At 37.5% G+C, this 22429-nt stretch overlaps 1 protein-coding gene across 1 annotated transcript; it reads right to left on the bottom strand.

Moving 5' to 3' along the window:
- Window positions 1-310: 310 nt before the first annotated feature.
- On the bottom strand, window positions 311-20578 carry APELA (apelin receptor early endogenous ligand). Its single transcript, XM_037988038.2, has 3 exons — window positions 20350-20578; window positions 18773-18862; window positions 311-2460 (listed from the first exon to the last, which is right to left on the bottom strand). Exons 1-2 carry the CDS (start codon window positions 20423-20425, stop codon window positions 18774-18776), a joined length of 165 nt encoding a protein of 54 aa, XP_037843966.1. The 5' UTR covers window positions 20426-20578; the 3' UTR covers window positions 311-2460; window position 18773.
- Between the last annotated feature and the right edge of the window lie 1851 nt (window positions 20579-22429).

Raw genomic sequence — 22429 nt, 5'->3', positions numbered from 1 at the left:
TGGTCTCATTCACCTCCCAGTGAATAAAAGATAGCTGTATATCAAGGACCTGTTCTGGTATGTCAACAAGCATATGTGCCACTGGTTACTGAGTTTTGGTAGACTTTGAGAGAATCTTTGCCCTTGCTCTGATAATCTTGAATGACGTAAAAGATCTGCAGTGGTAAGGGATGTATCGAGACTGTTCAGTCTTAAATGCCTCAATTAATATGAACAAACACTGAAAACACAGACAGGTATCAGGAACATTTCTACCATACTATACTCAACACTGAACACTTCTTATGCAAAGTAAGGACAGCCAGACATTCAAATCATTGAGTGTTTTATTGAACAATTAAGAAATGTATAACCATTTCATTACTTTACAATGGTAAAACCGATTTGTAATTTTTTATGTGAATATGCGAATTTGTACTTGAAAGAGTTTAGACTTGTATTGAATGAGGTGTATCTTGACAATCAAGTGGTTTTTTTCTTCAGTACAAAATATACAAACACGTACATGTTTTAAACATAAATATAAACATAAACATAACTGAGACTAGCTTATGTTTCTACTCAAATGCACTTGTGGAAAGTACCATTCATCTGAAAAGACACTTTTAATAAGCTTTGAAAGGAGGACAAATTCCACAGTATTGTCAGATTTTCTATTTATACATATACATTAACCCCAACCTTTCATTTTCGCAAAATAAGGGTTAATGGTTTATGGTTTCTTCTACTTTATAATGTTTACAAAGTAAAACTTCTACTCCAGATATGAACTTTTGGCCCAGCATGGTGGCACATGCCTGTAATCCCAACATTTTGGGAGGCCAAGGAGGCGGATCACTTGAGGTCACCAGCCTGAGTTTGAGAGCAACCTGGGCAACATGGCGATACCCCATCTCTACAAAAAATACAAAAATTAACCAGGTGTGGCCGTGAATGCCTGTAGTCCCAGGTACTCGGGAGGCTAAGGTGGAAGGATCGCTTGAGCCAGGGAGGTGGAGGTTGAGCCTAGATCATGACACTGCACTTTAGCCTGGGTGATAGAGCCAGATCTCATCTCAAAAAAAAAAAAAAAAAAGAAAGAAAGAAAGAAAGAAAAAAGATATAAACTTGTAAATTTCTTATCTGGAATTAACATAAAGTAAGAAAAATTCTGTGGCACTAAGCTAACAATCCTTCAATAAATACAAATTAAGAACATCTTAGCATCTGAGGAACACCTAGTTATCAACACAACTCAAATTTAGACAGGATAGTTTCTTTTTTGAGTAATCATATCCCTAAATTCCTTCTGATTTTTTATTTCCATGTCTCAGCATCTCGGGATGAACAACACCAAGACAAAGCCTAATAGGATGTTGAGCACTCATCTTTTAGATACAGATATCACCCTGAGTAGGACTTCATTGGCATAACTGTATTTTTAGATGTCAACTTTAAGTAAGACTTTTTAAGAAATTATCTATACAAAATAATAAAGGACATAACAAAACTTCAAAGGAAATCAAACATTGGGTTCTTATAATTACATGATGAGAAAGGTTAAAAAATGAATGGTTCCAGCCTGAGTTCAAGACCAACCTGGGCAACTGGGTGAAACCTCATCTCTATAAAAAATACAAGAATTAGCTGGGTGTGGTGGCACACACCTATAATCCCAGCCTATAATTGGGAGGTTAAGGCACGAGAATCACTTGAACTTGGTAGGTGGAGGTTGCAGTGAGTCAAAAGCGTGCCATTTCACTCCAGCCTGGGCAACAGAGCGAGACTCGTTCTCAAAACAAAAACAAAAACAGAAACAATGGTTTCATTTGAACATAAAATGAACTACAATTAGGATTTTATGTTTTAACTTCAAATGGACAACATTACTCATGAAATCAAAAAATCATACTTTCATAAACCTTAAAGCCTATCATAAAATTGGCAGCAATTAATAGCTTTTCTTAGTCTTTATCTATAATCAAAGAACCAATTATTTTCTCCCTTTTGTGCGAAGCCAAATGGTCACTGCAGTTGATTTCAGGTTGAGCAGTTTTTAGAAAATCACTTAAACATATACTTTTGGAGAATTATAGGAACATGAAAGCAACATTTTAAATTATTGCACCTTTTACCATGAGAGAGTTGTAAGACACTAAAAGGTATTTTTCTTTTTAACCCGTAAGAGAATAATAATGTGCAGGAAAAGATGAGATATTTTTGTTATGTAGGCAAACAATTTGGGCTTCAGATTGGAATCCTTTTGAATTTATGTTACTTTCCCTCTAAAGACAAGCCAAGAAGAATAAAATCCTCTGAAGCTAATAAACCATCCCAGGTGCTTTCAAATGATCCTTTTTTTGTGTAGGAACTTCTAAGCAATCACAGTGTTGGCATCATGAAGTTCTTTTGGGTGGCTGGATGTCTTTCCTTCACTCCTCTTCTTCTTCTGATAGATCCAGTAAAGTTAGCTAGAGAGATCTATATCTGAGAGGCAAAGGAAAAAGAAATACATCAAAGAAATACTATCCAGCACACCAATAAACACATGCTTAATTTTTTTTTTTAATAATGAGTTATGGAAGTTTACCAGTGTTTTTCAGTGCTGAAAGCATCTTTATATATTCCTACTTTTCAGTAGAAATGCAGCACCTGTGTGTCTTTAAAACGTTGAATTTAAATTTTTATTTTATTTTATTAATTTCTTGAGACAGTCTCACTCTGTTGCCCAGGCTAGAGTGCAGTGGTATAGTCTCGGCTCACTGCAACCTCTGCCTCTCAAGTTCAAGTGATTCTCATGCCTCAGCCTCCTTAGTAGCTGGGATTACAGGTGTGCGCCACTGGCGTCAATGTTTCCCTAGGTAGTTTCTTTTTGGCCCCCTCCTGAAGACGTGAAGGCTGCTTCTTGCTTCATTTCTGGAAGTTTCCACCTCCTTCACATTTCACTTTCACTTCACATCTCACAGTCATAGTGGGGTGCTAACTATGACTAATTTAGCAGTACAAATATGCAGATGCCTCTTCTGGAATCATCTCTCTCAACTCAGATTGCCTAAATCTGAACATAAAAATGAAATGGGGCCAGGCATGATGGCTCACATCTACTGGTGAGGCTGAGGTGAGAGGAAGGCTTCAGCACAGAAGTTTAAAACCAGCCTGGAAAACATAGCAAGAGCTCATCTAGAAAAAATACATATGTGTGGCTGGGCATGGTGGCTCACGCCTATAATCCTAGCACTTTGGGAAGCCGAGGCAGGTGGATTGCTTAAGCCCAGGAGTCTGAGACCAGCCTGGCCAACATGGTGAAACCCCGTCTCTACCAAAAATACAAAATTTAGCCAGGCATGGTGGTGCATACCTATATTCCCAGCTACTCAGGAGGCTGAGGCACGAGAATTGCTTGAAGCTGGAAGAAAGAGGTTGCAGTGAACCTAGATTATGCCTCTGCACTCCAGCCTGGGCGAGAGAGCAAGACTCTGTCTCAAAAAAAAAAAAAGAAAGAAAGAAAAGAAAAAGAAAATAATATATATATGTGTGTGTGTTTTGTAAAAAATAGATGAAAATGAGATGGATTTTTTTTGCTTATCAAACTTACAATATATACATATTTGTCACCCAGGTTGAAACACAGTGGCACGATCTTGGATCTCCACAACCTTCATTTCCTGGGTTCAAGTGATTCTCCTGCCTCAGCCTCCTGATTATCTGGGATTACAGGTGTGCGCCAAGACACCTGGCTAATTTTTTTGTATTTTTAGTAGAGACAGGGTTTTGCCATGTTGGCCAGGCTAGTCTTGAACTCCTGATCTCAAGTGATCCGTCTGCCTCGGCCTCCCAAAGACCTGAGATTATAGGTGTGAGCCACCTCTCCCAGCCGAAAAATTGTTAAATAAATTAAAATGTTATACTGCACAATATTCTTGATTTTTCTTTCCTTTTTTTTTTTTTTTGTGACCAAACAACAAACCCAAGAAAAAGTAAAATTGCATAAGTAAGTTCAACCGGCCGGGCGCGGTGGCTCAAGCCTGTAATCCCAGCACTTTGGGAGGCCGAGACGGGTGGATCACGAGGTCAGGAGATCGAGACCATCCTGGCTAACCCGGTGAAACCCCGTCTCTACTAAAAAATACAAAAAACTAGCCGGGCGAGGTGGCGGGCGCCTGTAGTCCCAGTTACTCGGGAGGCTGAGGCAGGAGAATGGCGTAAACGCGGGAGGCGGAGCTTGCAGTGAGCTGAGATCCGGCCACTGCACTCCAGCCTGGGCGACAGAGCGAGACTCCGTCTCAAAAAAAAAAAAAAAAAAAAAAAAAAAAAAGTAAGTTCAACCATATAAATAATAAAATTAAACATGAACTTACTAAATAATCCATTCAAAAGGCAGATTGTGTCAGACTGGGTAAAAAAAAAAAAAAACAAAAAACATGATCTGACCATATGTTCTTTGCAAAGGCATATTTCTAATTCAAAGACAAAAATAGATTGAAAGTCAAAGGATGGAAAAACAGATATCATGCAAGCAGCAAGTATAAGAGAGAGCTGAAGTGAATATACTAATAATAATGTCATATTTTTAAAGATTAAGACAAAAATTGTTACTAGAGACAAAGAAGGACATTTATAATGCTGAAAGGGTCAATTGAGGAAGATAGAACCATTAAGAAGATAAATATACTTAAAAACAGAGCCCTAAATACATGAAGCAAAATCTGGCAGAATTGAAAGGAGAAATCGATGATTCAACAATGGAATCAAATTAGAAATCAATAACAAAAGAAATTTGAGAAATTCTCAAATATATGGAAATTAACAACAGACTCCGAAACAACCAGTAACTCAAAGAAGACTCAGAAGGGAAATAAGAGACTATTTTGAGATGAATGACAATGAATACTTAAGTAGGACTTGGAGAGAAATTTATACCTATAAACATCTATAGTAAGAGAAGGAGGATTCCAATTGAATATCTAACATTTCACTTAAGACTCTAAAAATGGAAGAGCAAACAAAACCTAAATCAGGCAGAAGCAAGGAAATAATGATAATTATGGCAGAAACGAATGAACTGGAGAATGGAAAAACCATAGCAAAAATCAACAAAACGAAAGTTGTTCTTTGGAAATAGCAACAAAATTGATGAACCTTATTTAGACTGACCAGGAATAAAAGAAAAAAGACTCAAAATATTACTCTGAAATGAAAGAGGGAACATCACTACTAACCTTACAGGAAAAAAAATAACTATAAGAAAATAATATAAACAACTGTGTGCCAACAAATTTGATAACTTAGATAAGATAGACAAATTCCTAGAAAGAGACAAATTCCTAGAAAGACACAAATTACCAAAACTGACTCAAAAAGAAATAAAAATCTGAAATAGATACATAACAAGAAAAAAGATCGAATTAACAATTAAGAAACTTTCTGAAAAGAACCATATGGCTTTACTGGTGAATCCTATAAATCAATTAAAGAATAATTAGTATCAATTTTTCCCAAACTCTTCCAAAATTCAGAAGAGGAGAAAACACTTCCCAAGTCATTTTATGGTTACCCTGATACCAAAATTGGAAAAAGACATCATAAGAAAAGTACAGACCAATATCTCTTATGAATGTAGCTGTAAAAATCCTCAACAAAATACTAACAATCTAAATTCAGCAACATATGAAGAACGTTATGATTTAGTGGGATTTACCTCAGAAGTACAAAGTTAATTTAACATCCAAAAATCATTTAATGTGATGCATAATATTAATAGAATAAGAGACAAAACATATAACACATGATAATATATATACATATATATGTGTGTGTGAATATATATTTGGTTTTCTGTATGTTTTTTTTTCTTTTTTTTCTTTTGAGACAGGGTCACACTCCATTGCTCAGACTAGAATGCAGTGGTTTGATCACAGCTCACTCAGCCTCAACTTCCTGGGCCTGGGTCAGGCAATTTTTTCACTTCAGTTTCCAGAGTAGTTGGGACTGTAGGTGCATACCACCACACCTTCTTGGCTAATTCTTTGCATTTTTTGCAGAGATGGGGCTTTGCTGTGTTGCCCAGGTTGGCCTCAAAATCCCTGGCTCAAGCAATCTGCTCCCCTCAGCCTCCCAAAGTGCTGGGATTACAGGCGTGAGCCACCACACCTGGCCACAGGTGATAATTTAGATACAGAAAAAGAAGTTGACCAAAACAAACATCCTCCCTTTATAATAACAACATTCAGCAATCTTGCAATAGAAAAAACTTTCTCAATCTGATAAAGGTCATCTACAAATACCCATAGCTAACGTAATACTTAATGGATGAAAGACTAAATCTGGGACCAAGAATAAGACAAACATGTTTGCTTGAACTACTTTGGAGGTTCCCGTCAGGGCACTTAGGCAAGAAAAGAAAAAAGACACCCAGATTAGAAAGGAAGAAGAAACTACCTCAATTTGCAGGTGATCTTGTACGTGAGCTTGTACACAGCAAATCCTAAGGAACCTACTGAAAAACCTATGAGAATGAATCAATAATTTTATTAAGATTTCAGGATGTAAGACCAATAAAAAATCAACTGTATTCCTAAGCATTAGCAATGGACAATTCAGAAATGAAATTAAGAAAATTCTATTTGTAATAGCATCAAAAGAATAAAATACTTAGGAATAAATTTAACAAAGGAAGTACGAAACTTGTACTCTGAATACTACAAAAGCAATTAAAATAGACCTGAACAAAGAGAAATACATTCCATTTCATGGATCGGAAGACTTAATTTTGTCAAGATGGCAATACTTGTTACATTGATCTATAAATTTAAAACTATCCCTATCCGAATACCAGATGGCTCTTTGCAGAAATTGACAAAGTAGATGTAAATCTTTGTGACCTTCAATTAATTAAAAAAAAAAAAAATACATAATACCTAAAGAACAAGCTACCAAAGAAAACATAGACTAATTTGACGTCAACAAAATTAAAAACTTTTTTGCTTCAAGGACAACACCAAAAAAAGACATCCACAGAATGGAAGAAAATATTTGCCCATCATATTTCAGATAAGGGCTTTGTATTCAGAATATATACATATATGTATATCTTACAGCTCAACAATATAAAGACGAATAATCCAACTGAAAAATGGGCAAAGGATTTGAATAGCCATTTCCCCAAAGAGACACAAATATCCAATAAGCACATGAAAAGATGCTCAACATTTTGGTCATTATGGAAATACAAATCAAAACCACAATAAGATGTCACTTCACACCCTCTAGGATAGCTATAACAAGTGTTGGCAAGTATGTGGAGAAATTAGAACCCACATATACCGCTGGTGGGAATGTGAAATGATGCCACCCCCATGAAAAACAGCTTGGCAGTTCCTCAATGAGTTACACATAGAATAACCATATGACCCAACAATTCCTCTCTTTTAATTCCCAGAGAACTGAAAACATATGTTCCAACAAAAACTTATACACTAATGTTCACAGCAGAATGATTCATATTAGCCAAATAGCGGGAATAACCCAAATGTTCATCAATGGTTGACTGGACAAAAAAACTGTGATTTTTCCATATCATGGAATTGTATTCAGTCATAAATTGGAGTGGAGTACTGATACATGCTACTACATAGATGGGCCCTGAAAACATTAAGTGAAAAAAGCTAATTACAAAGACCATATATCACAGGAATTCATTTATATGGAATATCTAGAATAGGGAAATCTATAGAGACAGAAAGTAGATTAGTGGTTGTTCAGGACTGAACAGCTGGGGAGAAATGGGGAGTGCCTGCTAATGAGTATGGGGTTTCTTTATGGGATGATGAAAATGTTCTAAAATTGATCATGGTGATGGTTGCACAACTTAGGAATATGGTAAAAGCCATTAAATTGTACACCGTAAATGGGTGAATTGTCTGGTGTATAAATGATATCTGAAAAAAAAAATATACATATCCTCATAATTCCACTTCTAGGAATATTTTGTAAGAAAATAAGTGTACATATGTTCAAATATGTATGCATGCCTGTTCACTGCAACATTGTTCAAAATAGCATAAATAAATACTACAAAACATAAATATTGGTCAATAAAGTCAAGATAAATAAATTAAGGCTATCCATACAGTGAAATGCAATCATCCCTCAGTGTCCTTGGGAACTGGTTCTAGGACTTCCCTTGGATACCAAAATCCATGGATGCTGAAGTTCCTTATATAAAATGGTGTAGTATTTGCATATAAATTATACCCAGCCTTCCATATACTTTAAATTGTTTCCAGATTACTGATAATACCTAATACAATATAAATGGTATGGAAATAGTTGTTATACTGTATTGTTTAGGGAATAATGACAAGGAAAAAAGTTTGAACATGTTCAGTACAGATACTACCATTCTGGTTTTTTCCCCCAAATATTTTCAATCTGCCATTGGCTGATTTAATGAAAAACCCATGGATATGGAGGGTTGACTGGTCTACAGTGTCATTCAAAATGATATTCTCAATACCTAGGTGACGGGTTGATAGGTGCAGCAAACCACCATGGCACACGTTTATCTATGTAACAAACCTGTGCGTTCTACACATGTATTCTGAAACTTAAAGTAAAATAAAAATAAGTTACTGTTTTCATATGTACAAATAAATACATCTAAGTAAAAGACAAATCAGTAAATGGATTTCATATGTTTAAATAATGTGTATATATGTCATATTTATACACATATAAAAGTAAATTAGATTTAATGTCATTTAGATGCTAAGTAAAAGACAAAGCTATAAATCGTTTTCATATGTGTTTAAATAATGTGTATATATGTCATATTTATGCACATAATTTTTGTATATATAAAAATGTTGCTATTAGAAAAAAATGTGAAGACAACTAGTATAAAATTGAACTAAACTTCAGCACAATTTTGACATAAATGAAATGTGATACCTAAAGAACTCCAAGCCCCCACATATCCCCCACCCTCACCCCCACTCCCTCCCCACCCTCACCAAGGTTACTTTGGCCAGTGTAATAAAAGAAGTTATTGGGAGGCTGAGGCAGGAGAATCGCTTGAACCTGGGAAGCAGAGGTTGCAGTGAGCCGAGATTATGCCATTGCACTCCAGCCTGGGCAACAAGAGGGAAACTCCGTCTTGAAAAAAAAAAAATTATATATGGTACACACACACCCACACATACATACACACTCAAGTGAAGTGACATTTAATCAAAATTTTTACTGAGCAGGAAAAAGGTGAAGAGTAGGAAAAAAGAATGTCTAGGCAGAAGAAAACAATGTGTAAAAGCCCTGAAGTGCTAAGGAACATGACCTATTTGACAAACTCACAGAGAAGCGCCTTTGTGGTTTACATTCAGAATTTTATTTCAATTGTAAGAGTAATGAGAAATCACTAAAGGACCTTAAGCAGTATAGAAGCCATAATACAAAGAATGGATAGAAGAGAAGCAAAAGTGGAGGTGTGAAGGTTGCTGCAAGGTAAACAGTAGTTGAGCTTGTGTGATGTGAACTGGTGACAAATTGGGAACTGGGAGACTGAATATGTACAAGTGTACAATGTCCAGATCCTATATTAATGCTTTGACCCACAGACTGCAGCAATCAGCCCAGGAAGCCGAATCACAACCTCTGCAGCAGCTGAACCCAGATGGTCAAGATTTGGTCAAGAACTACTAGTGTCCTTTTTATCCCTCCTCCCCTGATTCTAACTTAGGACTAACTGAAGAAAACCACATATACTCCCCAAATTAAGTAGGATATCTTGCTTCTAGATAGCCTGCCTTCAGCTTTCCCAGGCCAACCATCTCCAGTCACATCACACCTAAAGCCTTCCCTGGTTCTTACAGTGAAGCTTTCCAGATTCTCTGCCTGTCTTGGTCCCCTGCCAAACTCAAGGGATGCTGGCTGACTCCCTTGCTATGTAAACTCTGAATAAATAGCCCTGGCTTGATCTCATTTGAGTGGTCATCTTCTATTTTTCTTTTTTCCCTCAGGAGTATGATAATTAAGTGTAAAGCGGTAATTGTGGCTAAAGGAATGGATGAAACAGAGCAGGAGAGAGAAGAGATACATTTTATTATACCTTGAAGGGTACAACAAACAGCCTGCTTAGGGGCAGAGGGTCGGCTGAGGATTTAGTGGAAATGTATGGTGCCCTGGAATTGAAGGGAAGGGACTTTTGCAGGCCGAGTAGCCAGCTGCTAAATTCTGCTGTGAAATCAGGAAGAAGACTAAAATTTGTCAATTAATTTAGAAAGATCAGACTGGGCACAGTGGCTCAAACCTGTAATCCCAGCACTTTGGGAGGCCGAGGCAGATGGATCACCTGAGGTCAGGAGTTCAAGACCAGCCTGGCCAACATGGTAAAACCCTGTCTCTACTAAAAATACAAAAACTAGCTGGGTATGGTGGCGCATGCCTGTAATCCCAGCTACTCAGGAGGCTGAGGCAGGAGAATCGCTTGGACCCAGGAGGCAGAGGTTGCGGTGAGCTGAGAGAGAATCATTGCAATCCAGCCTGGGCGACAAGAGCGAAACTCCATCTCAAAAAAAAAAAAAAAAAAAAATTTAGTAAGATAAGGATAATTCTAAAGGAGATGTAAGACAGATTAAAGTGGATTTAGATGTGAATGCAAAATAATGAATCGAGGACAATGAGTACAGAAAAATCATGAGTATTGACAGAGGGGTGTGTGGATGTGTATATGTGTGTCTTGTTTGTTTTAATATATAGGCTTATCACCATTTAAACTTTCAATTTGACACGATGATCCAGAGAGGTAAAGGTGTAAGTGGCAGCTTGAAATTCCTAAGAAATCTTAGGGAGAGAAGGGGACCCACAGCACATATGAAGGACTGGCCATGCCTTCCGTGATACCAAGAAAGAAGAGGAAGATGGGGGTGGGTAAGGGGGGAAATGGATTAGATGGGATTTATGCTAAAAAGAAATTTGAGATTCCTGAACAACATGGTAGAGAGCAGCTAGTTTAGCTATCTATGGAAAGAATTGTTACACATTTTATAAGAGAAATCTTATAAGAGAAGTTTTTGAAATGAAGAAAACTGGCCAGGCACGGTGGCTCACGCCTTTAATCCCAGCATTTTAGGAGGCCGAGGTGGGCAGATCACCTGAGGTCAAGAGTTCGAGACCCGCCTGGCCAACATAGTGAAACCCCATCTCTACTTTAATACAAAAAAATTAGACGGGCGTGGTGGTATGCACCTGTAATCCCAGCTACTTGGGAGGCCGAGCCAGAATTGCTTGAAACTGGGAGGCAGAGGTCGCAGTGAGCCGAGATCGTGTTACTGTACTACACTCCAGCCTAGACAACAAGAGTGAAACTCTGTCTCAAAAGAAAAGAAAAGAAAACTTTGAAACTCTAGAACATTGTATGCATACTTTGTTCAGACGAATATACAATTATCTTAATAAATGTTTATAATATAAACATCACTATATTTATGTATTTGATATATAAGTGTATAAGTAAATATATTTATCATTAAGGCACCATAATCTTTTTTTTTTTTTTTTTTTAGGCGGAGTCTCACTCTGTCTCTCAGGCTGGAGTGCAGTGGTATGATCACAGCTCACTGCAGCCTCAACCCCTCGTCTCAAGCAATCCTCCCACCTCAGCCTACTGAGTAGCTGGAACTACAGGTATGCACCACCATGCCAGCTAATGTATTTTTTGTAGAGACAGTGTCTTACAATGTTGCTCAGGCTGTTCTCAAACTCCTGGTCTTAAAAGATCCTCCCACCTCAGGCTCCCAAAGTGCTGGGTTTACAGGTGTGAGCCACTGTGGCCAGCTGGCATCATAATCTTTACAGAAAAGTTTTTATCTCATCAGTAAATTAGGGACATTAGGGATTTCCTCCAAGCATGACCTTTGGACACTGGGCTGTGATTAATTTAGAAAAGAGTAATTTTCTATATTTCATTTAGCTTTATGCAATACGTCCTGCAGATATTTCAGCCCTCACAGGAATGTCCCATATTTAAGGCAGTTCTTGGGCCATTCACATTAGGCAAAGGTTTGTACCTTAAGCTTTAGGGGCTACATCTTGTCTTCAAGGAGCTCATATTTCAATACTGACAAAAATTTAAAGAAACAAAGTCGAATGTGATAAATGGCTTTAAAAGCCTACTACTAAAAGTGCTGTGACTGTTAGGATTGAAGATTATTTTAAACTAACTGAATTCGGGTGGGCCCTATGAGGAAATGGGATTTATGAGAACTCTCAAGGAGGCAGAGAGTTTGGACTTGATGAGAGAAGGAATTCCTAGAAGAGGAAATATCTCCGCCACAGAGATAGAAAATCATAGTTCCATCCTGGAAATATTAGAAAATAAATCTGAAAATGTGTGTGTGTTCTAGTGAGAAAAAGTATTAAATTTATTATCTTAAATTAAAAGATAATAAGTAAAAGCTTCATTTCATTTCATCTTTCTTTTTTTTTTTCTTTTTTTTTTGAGACATGGTTTCGCTCTGTCACCCAGGCTGGAGTGCAATGGCGTGATCTCGGCTCACTGCAACCTTCACTTCCTGGATTCAAGTGATTCTCCTGCCTCAGCTTCCTGAACAGCTGGGGTTACAAGTGCCCGCCACGACACCTGGCTAATTTTTGTATTTTCAGTAGAGATGGCATTTCACCGTGTTGGTCAGGGTGGTTTCGAACTCCCAACCTCAAGCCATCTGCCTGCCTTGTACTGGGATTATAGGCGTGAGCCACCACGCCCAGCCTATTTTACTTCTTTTAGCAACATTATGAGGCTGGGCATGATGGATCACGCCTGTAATCCTAGCACTTTGGGAGGCCGAGGCAGGCAGATCACTTGAAGTCAGTAGTTTGAGACCAGCCTGGCCAACATGGTGAAAACCTGTCTCTACTAAAACTACACAAATTAGCTGGGTGTGGTGGCGCAAACCTGTAATGCCAGCTACTTGGGAGGCTGAGGCAGGACAATTGCTTGAGCCCAAAAGGCGGAGGCTGCAGTGAGCTGAGATTGCACCACTGCACTCCAGCCTGGGCGACAGAGCAAGACTCCGTCTCAAAAACAAAACAAAACAAAGCAAACAAACAAAACACGTATGAAGTGCCTGCTGAAGTCAGTATTGGTAGGGGTAGTAAAATCAGAGAAGGTTTCCTAAAGGATGAATGATACTGAGAGCAAAAGTGAAAAAATTTTCCTTTTAGGTAAAAGTGTAGCTTGAAGAACAGCTAAGAGGTGAAGAATGGACTGATTTTAAAGTAATAATAAGTCTAACTACTATTTATTTAGCACTTACTATGCACCAAGTATTGTTATCGTAGGGTTAGGGCCATAACACGTTCCATCTTATAGATCTGGAAGTGGAGGGAAGCTCAGAGAGAATAAATGACTTACCAACAATGGATCACAGAGAGTGAGCTGTGTGGCCAGAGCTTGAATTAACTCTTATGCCCTCTGGGGCAGGCAAGGGGGAAAGAATCAGGTAACAGATAAAACTGGAAAGGCCTATGTTGTAAGGTGTTGTCTGTCAAATTACTGTTATTATTTTGTGTTGCATTTGACCTACAGCAGGATAACTGAGATCAGGACTGAAACACATTCACCAGATTTAGAAGAAGGAAGTCATAATGAACCTTCCCCAGAAGGAAAAGGGGGAGAATGTGTTGAAAATAGTTGGGAGGAAAGAAAACAGCTGCCTTTTCCAAAAATGTGGCTTTGAAGAGATGCAGAGAACATGGGTTGGTCACTTGAGAGCACTATGGAGTCAATGGTGGAACTCTTTTCTTTCTTTCCTTCTCTTCCTGCCTCTTTTTCTTTCTTCTCTCCCTCTCTGTTTCTTTCTTCTCTCCTTTCTTTCTCTTCCCCTTCCTTCCTTCCTCCCTCCCTCCCTCCCTTTCTCTCTCTCTTTCTGTTTCTTTCTTTTCTTTTCTTTCTCTTTCTTTCTTCTTTTCCCTGTTTCTCTTTCCTTCTTTTTTCCTTCTTTCTTCCCTTCTCTTTCTTCTCTCCCTCTTTGTTTCTTCTTCTCTCCTTTCTTTTCTCCTTTCTTTCTTTCTCTTTCTTTCCCTGTTTCTCTCTTTCTTTCTTTTTTCTTCCCTTCTCTTTCTTCTCTTCCTCTCTTTCTGTCTTCTTTCTTTCTTTGTTTCACTTCTTCTCTTTCTCTTTCTTTCTGTCTTTGTCTCTTTCATCTGTCTTTTTGTTTAAAAAAGATAAAATAGATCAGTGTTGACCTATTGAACATTCTGACGGAGCAAGGGAGTATAATTGCTAGATCAAGGTACTTGAGGTTAAGGAGATTACCCATATCCAAGAGAGGTATCTTTTATTGAAAGACTAGGGTGAAAGACTATTGAAAGACTTTTATTGAAAGACTAGCCACACACAGTGGCTCATGCCTGTAATCCCAGCATTTTGGGAGGCCAAGGTAGGAGGATTGCTTGAGCCCAGAAGGTCAAGACCAGCCTGGCAACAAAGTTAGACCCTGTCTCTACAAAAAATCTTAAAATTAGCCAAGCATGGTGTCATACACCTGTAGTTTCACATACGTGGAAGGCTGAGGCAGGAGGATAACCTGAGCCCAAGACTTTGAGGCTACAATGAACTATGATCACACCACAGCACCCAGTCTGGGTGACAGAATGAGATCCTGTCTCAAAAAAAAAAAAAAAAAAAAAAAAAAAAAAAAAAAAAAAATTCTAGGAAGGGAACACAAAAGAAGCATTGTAGATGTAGATGTCTGTAGTTTCAGGGTAAGGTTGGATTTCCAGGCTTATTGACCTCCTATTTCACCATGAAGTAAGAGGAGTTATCTTTTGCTGTGAGTTGGAAGAGGAGGTTAAGAAGTGTAAAGAAACTAGAGGTTATTAGTTTGAAATAATAGTTGAACAGGAATATGAAGTGCAGAAGAGTTCTTCACAGAGAACCCAGCTAAAGTTGGAGATGAAGTGCTCCATGAAAGTAGAGATTCTATACTGAAAGCAGAGTTGGGTTTCAGTTAAACTCAAAAGCTGGAGAGAATGGAGTGAGAAGGATGAAGATGCTAGGACAATTGCAGGAAGAGTTGGGAAGCAGGGCAGGTTTGGTTAAGGGGTTCACATGCCCATGACTGAAAGGTGGTAAGAATAAGGCAGAAAATAGGAAACTAGAAGCAAAGTTTGAATAGTAAGTGAGGGTGACAAGAGAGTGTTAGCTGGACTCAATTAAAAATAGTGTATTAAAAGATACTTTTTCCAAAAATCTTTTCATAGTCATTACCTCTGGAACATGAAAATGGGCAATAGGGTAGGATGGGGAACTTGTACTTTTGACTTTACATTCTATGCTGTTAGAAATATATTTTACACCATGAACATGTATTACAATTGTTATTAAAAAGCTAGCTAGACCGGGCGTGGTGGCTCATGCTTGTAATCCCAGCACTTTGGGAGACCGAGACGGGCGGATCACCCGAGGTCAGGAGTTCGAGACCAATCTGACCAACATGGAGAAGCTCTGTCTCTACTAAAATACAAAATTAGAAACTCTGTCTCTACTAAAATACAAAATTAGCCGGGTATGGTGGTGCATGCCTGTAATCCCAGCTACTAGGGAGGCTGAGGCAGGAGAATCACTTGAACCCGGAAGGTGGAGGCTGCGGTGAGCCGAGATGGCACTATTACACTCCAGCGTGGGCAATAAGAATGAAAACTCCATCTCAAAAAATAAAAATTAAAAAAAAAAAAGCGAGTAGAGCATATATTGATGGGGTTATCTAGAGTACATATTAATTAAGTCATTTTTTAGAGACAGGGTCTAGACTGGAGTGCACAATCATAGCTTACTGCAGCCTCAAACTCCTGGGCTCAAATGATTCTCCCTGGAGGCCTTGGCTCCCCAAACAGCTAGGACTAGAAAGACACGCCATCATGCCTTGCTAATTTTTTTTTTTTTGGTAGAGACAAGATTTAATCATGTTGTCCAGACTGGTCTTGAACTTCTGCACTCAAGCAATCCACCTATCTCCGCCTCCCAAAGTGCTAAGACGATAGCCATGAGCCACTGGACCTGGCCTTAGAGTACGTACTTATAAATAAAAGCATTGATGTGGTGACATTTTGCTTTTGGAAGGGAGAAGTCATTCCAGTCTTAAGTCGCGACCTCATTTTCCACTCTAGGGCCCTCACATTAACCTGTAGACTTGCATTTCCTGACACCCCTTCTCTTGCTCTCCTTCACTCTAAATCACTTAGGACAGAAGGTGATGCCAAAATGTTTTTAAGAAAAAAAATCAAGGAAATGAACTGCATACAGCATGGATTTTTCTGCGTAATTAATTCAGTTGCGTAGGCTGGGATCATTGAGGATGACCCTAGGAGCTGGAAAAATTGACTGAGTAAAGATAATATGACATTTCTATTAAATGAGCTAAAGGTCTGAACACACTAATAAAGGGTTCATCTGGAAAACTTTCAAAGTCAATTGTTTACCTTACCTATCCTTTTACGAAGTCTTACTTGATCCTAACTGATCAAATAACCACATGTGATTTTATCTAAAGCATCCAAAAAATTAGAGGGGGAGAAATGAAATGGGTGTTTTGCCTTAGAGTCCACTACCTAGGTTTACAGTACATTGACCCAGTTACCAAAGTGCCTTTGTTGCAAAACATATAAAAAATGGGAAAGTATTTAGGACAGTGAAAATTATGTTATCAGATCTGAAGGTAGCACTTGTTATTATAGTGCTGGTTGAGCAAGGTCTTGAAAAATCATCTAATGTTTATCTTACATTAACTCTTACAGTAGATTCCAACAGGTGACTTTTAAGCATTCTTCAAAGAACTGTAGCTGGAATGTAGAACTAGTCTAAAAACTGAGAAAATGGATGCTGTAACCCAAGCAGTTTTATAAGCTATCAGTCAACTTTTGTAAAGGGTTGGTATTAAGTAGTTTGCAAAGCTTTAATTACATTTCCTTTTGGTTTACAAACTTGATTTATAAGTCAAAATTTCCCTCAACTTTAAAAATTGAAATTTCACTACTCGTGCTTACTTGTAACACTGGTTTTTATGGTATGTGATTTGAGGATAATCTGTGGTTATCTAAAGACTTGTGTTTATATTTTGAAAGGTGTCTTTCTTTGTATATGCAGGAATTCTCTTGCTATTGTGAAATGTGTCCTCTCCTCTTTGTTATTTATGAAGGAGTGCTGGAAAAATCTGGGGTGTCTCTATTCCTCTTAAGCACAGATTTTTACCATTGTTTTATACATGACACTGAAATGCCCTGCTGGAAGCATTATCAACACACACCAAAGGATATTTTAACACAGAAAATCTTTTTAAAGCATGTATCAATCACCATTAATTGGCTTCTCAGTAAACCTCCTACTGTATCTTTCTGGATTCCTCCACCGAAGCTATTTTTTGTATTTTGATAACAAAGATTAATTTGTTACAGATATAGGCATAGGGAACTTGACATTTTTTGTCTCAGTCCTTTTGATAAATGTTTCTTACTAAATTGCTCCTCCTTCATTTAATTTTCTACTACAGGGCTTTCCCTGGCTTTGAAAAGCATGCATTAAACAATAGACATAGCAACTGTTCTTTCCACTGAATGAATGGAACCATAAAAGCTACTCTACAGGCCAACTGAATAAGCTAATTTAGCCATTGCCTGTGTATGTTAACCAGATGAGGGATATTTCTGTGACATTTTTTAAGGAAGATATATCTTTAATGAATTAATAAGCTTGAAATACTTACAATGGAATGCCAAACTATGTATTTTTTAGTATGAAGTAACTTAAACTTGGACAGTGTTTGAAGTTAGCTGATTCAAGCAGTATTACCGGTAATCGTGGTGGTGTAAAAGTATTTAGCAAGTGTAAAAACAAGAAAAGGGAGGTGCAAAACTCTACCAGAATTTATCCTTAAGATGTGACTATCAAGGTCACTACTATTGGTGAGACTGGAAAGCTGCCATTTCATTAGTGTTAAGTTTACTTTATCTATTAAAAGAAATATTTTCAGAAAAAAATAAACCCTGAGGGCCGGGTGTGGTGGCTCACATCTGAAATCCCAGCACTTTGGAAGGCCAAGGCAGGTGGATCACTTGAGGCTAGGAGTTCGAGACCAGCCTGTGCAACATGGGGAACTCTCATCTCTATAAAAAATACAAAAATTACCCAAGAGTGGTGGCACACGCCTGTAGTCCCAGCTACTTGGGGGGCTGAGGTGGGAGGATCACTTGAGCCCGGGAGGTTGGGTCTGCAACAAGCTGAGATCACATCATTGCACTCCAGCCTGGGTGACAGAGCAAGACCCTGGGGGAGAGGGGAGAGTGGAGAGGAGACAGGAGTTGAGGGAGGGGGAGGAGAGGAGGAGAGGTGGAGAGGAGAAGAGGAAAAGAAAACCCTGAAGTATTGATGGTAGTTCATTGATGGTATGATGTTGGGTGAATACGTCCAAATGCTTTCATACACACTGGTCTTAATAGGGGAATCGGCTTATTCTGCATAACATCCACAATAATATTAGCCCCCATATAGCTGTTACTCAGATTCAACAGTTATCAAGATTTTCCTACATTGTCCTCGTCTAATTTTCTTCCTTAGCTATTAAAGTAATTCTCAAAAGTCATGTCATTCATTTCACTCTTTCATTTATTGGTATGCATCTCTAAAGTCTTGACATCGCCATAAGCCATTATCACATGTTACAAACTGTGAAGAAACATTCTCTGGTATATCTAATTTGGAACATTGCCTAAGTTTAGCAAAACTATTTTTGGTCAGAAATACCTCAGGGGAAGGGTACTCGTGAATGGAGAGGTATACATCTCCTCTGAAGGCAATTGTGTTTGCGCAATTTTCTTCTCATGGTCAAATTAACTGAAGGAAAAAGAGAGAAGTATTAAGAGCATTTTTCAGAGGCTTAATTGTTGTTTAATCTAGACAATTCAAACATATTTTAGAGCCAAACTAGACTGTGGTTATTTGCAATTTGTTCAAATGTGATTATAAAATTAAAAATCAATGTGATGCATATACAAAAGGGGTGTTCCTAACTGTTAATGTTAATAGTAAGATCTTCTTTTACTCTTATTTATTTTTCTATTAACATCGTTAAGCAATATAGCAACATCTTAATAGTAATATCCTCCTCCTTTTCCATGATTTTTTCCTAAATACTCCTAGATCTTTTTTTATGTAGTAAATTAATCACAAATATTTTGTAAGAACATCGTCCAAGCTACTCTGTATTTCCGAAAAGTATAAATGGTTTGAATAGTGACTGCCATAAACAATGAGAAGGGATCAAGCTGCTTTCTCAGAGTTGCTGACTTGGAACTTTTTCTTATTTATGTAAAAGAACAGATCAGGGGACATCATTTGAAATAAACTCACAGTGATCAAACTTCTAATTCACTAAAAAGCAAAGTCTGAATTTTTAACAAGTAATGCATCATTTTCTTTTCCAACTGAAGAAGTATATTATCAAGTGAATAATCTAACATATTTGGATGTAAATATTACCACCTTTTTATTTAAAGTTGGGTTTGTGGTTTTCCTGAGTCAGAAAACTTTAACTTTCTAATTTTTTTCCTGTTCTTTTCTTCCTTTTTTCCTTCCCTCCTTTCTCTCTCTCTCTCTCTCTTTTTAACTTACCAGTTCTTTGAAATCTTAGCCATTTGGTTTTGAAGTAAATGTACATTAGAATACTTTTGTGTACTAAATTTCTGTTGGTTAAGTACAATATAGTTGATATCATCTTTGAAAATGTGTCAAGTAAATTAATATTATGTATCTTTACCATACATCTTTTTGACGCTTTTTAGCTCTATAAGCATAATAATAATAAAAACTGCACTTGTTTTAAGTGACATGCCTAGTTACATAATTAGAAATAACAGCTATTGAAATTTTAAAATTTCATCTGCATTTTGTTGCATTATGCTTTTTGTATGTTAATTCAGTCCCTACTCCGGGCAGCAACATACTTTTTAAATAAACTCCTTTGGAGTTTGCATTTTACCTAAAAATCTATAGATTTATTTACCTTTATAATGAATAGACGAACATTTCTGTTTCATTTTACTTGTAAAGACAACATCATCTGCAATAGCTTAGAGATCTATTTTCTTTGCATTTAGAAAAATAGTGGTAAAATACTTATCATTTCGAAGTCCAGCTGTTAATATTGAAATAATACACCCAACAGGATAGACAGCATACTTTCAAAATCCTACACATTTATCCCCAATACTACTAACTGCAAGCACACCTAAGTGGTTTTCAGATAAACACAGTCACGCTCAGAGACCCAGGGATGCAAAGAGGCAAAACAAGTTACTTGTACAAATGTATCAAAGGCCTACCTGGTCTCTGTCCGCTGATAAGGAGAAGACTTATAATAAAAATAAAAAATGCAAAAAGGAATTGCTGAAATCTCATTTTCCTACCGCACAGAAGTGGAGCAATGACTCTCAATGTAAACCGAACGATCTGTAAATAGTCTGTGCAATATCTGTGTGGCTGTCTTCACATTCTAATGACAAACCTCAGAGAACTGCCAGCTGTGTTTTGCAGGAAGGCTAATGATCACATCAGACAAGGTTGCCGGTGCTCGGTGCTGTGGTCAGAGCCTCCCTCAGCCTCAAACCCCTCCTCCATTCCTCTTCTCCTTTCCCCTCGGCCACTCCCCTTTATTTCCATAAGCAAATATCGGTGAAATAAACCATTCAAGCATGCTCTAACTTTAGTGGTAGTGTACTCTGAAAGCTCCAAGAAGAGAATGACTTAAATCCAATCTGGATATGAAGAAATACGTAAAACAAGACGTGACACTGCCTCCTCCCCTTACCATTTACATCTGTTTAAACTTTGCCCATATTGGTCCCACGTGCAGAAACCAGTGGAAATGACAGGAAGTCTCTCTTTTGTCTTCTTCGGAAGGAATTCTGAAGCTCTAACATAAGAGTCCCAAACGCTTTGTGGCAGAACGTGTGCTGAAATGCTTTATCTTTACCAAACTTACTACAAAGTGGTGCCTGTTTACACTGACTCTCCAAATTGCCTCATTCATGTGAGTTTGTATCAGTAAAGACTTTGGGAATTTAGAATGTTTTGAAATAAATCTGCAAAACACTTACATTTATATGAATATTTTGTAAAGTGCAATTTTAAAAGTAACGGAGATTATTTTCATCTGCAAATGTCCGGGTTTTAAAAAAGGAAGTTTAGGCAAGCCACAAACTCATGAAATCTGTGTTTGGTTAAAAATTTATATGTGGTGGAATACCAGGCTAACATACCACAGTCACAGAAATTGGAGATGGAGAAAAAAAGTCTTAGTTCATCTCCCAATGAATTCAGAAAACACAAAAACAGTCTAGCCTTGTCTTTTGCACACATGCACCAAGATCTCTTTTTGTTTCAAGAGCTCCCTTATATGTCAGATATAGCTGTTATAAATGGAAATGACTATACGTATTATGTAAGTATAATAAATTGCATTTATAACAGTTATAGCGAACATATTTTAGGTAAAACGCAAAATGCCAAAAGAATAGTGTAGATATGCCCTGAAACACAAGGACAGCCAAAGTACTAACTCTAAAGCATGTGTAATTTGTTTTGAACTGTTAGGAATTTTGTTGTATTTGGCTTCTTTCCACTTGGGTAGTTGATACATAACCTTGGGCTTCCTGAGGTTTGCATTTAATGCACAATTTATCTTGATTTTATAAGTCAATCTGTAAATTTCCCTGCCTGTCTAGTTAGGCATGGAGTTTATAGTAGGTAATGGCATACAAAAATTCTTAAAATCTCTTTATTGAAGTCTTGAGAATATATTGACCTGTTTGGGAACTAGAAGCATAGTGTTAAAGTGTCCTACTTTACCATGCTGTACATCATTTCATGAAATCAATGGAATACAATAGAGTTTGAACCATGATATAAAACTAACTTATGAATGGCAAAGAGTTTATTCAGATTTTTAAATCCCTCCCCCTTTCCCGCCCCAGTCTTCTTAGTACAGCACTCAGGAAAACAGCATGCTAACAAAGTTGAATGTGAAATCAATAAGAGATCAATATAGATTTTGGCACCATATTTTCAGGCCAACTTTCAAGTCTATTCAACGGTGTAGTAGTGAATCTTCTTCATAGATAAGATAGAGACCGACCACAGACAGCAAATATTGACTAACATTTTTATATTTCATTACCAGGTGATCAACAATGAATTCCTAGAATGTCACTAATATACACCGGTGCTGTGGAAGATACAAATCTCCACTGATCAGGACAGAGCAAACTGTTATACTTAAGTCATGTAACCACATAGAACATCATTTTTCTCATTAAAAAAATAGATATGATAAAATACCTGGTTTTCTACCTGAAAAAGTGATTATGTATTAAACTCATAAAAATTTAGACATGATTTATTTAC

The sequence above is a fragment of the Chlorocebus sabaeus genome, chromosome 7 (assembly GCF_047675955.1).
Source record: "Chlorocebus sabaeus isolate Y175 chromosome 7, mChlSab1.0.hap1, whole genome shotgun sequence".
NCBI lineage: Eukaryota > Metazoa > Chordata > Mammalia > Primates > Cercopithecidae > Chlorocebus > Chlorocebus sabaeus.
The sequence above is the reverse complement of the archived record's forward strand: the minus strand, read 5'-3'. Positions and strand labels throughout refer to the sequence as shown.

Coding starts and splice junctions, on each gene's coding strand:
- APELA (XM_037988038.2), bottom strand. CDS start 20,425: ATGAGATTTCAGCAATTCCTTTTTGCATTTTTTATTTTTATTATAAGT. Junction 18,863..20,349: donor TATCAGCGGACAGAGACCAG/GTAGGCCTTTGA, acceptor TTTTTCCTTCAG/TTAATTTGACCATGAGAAGA.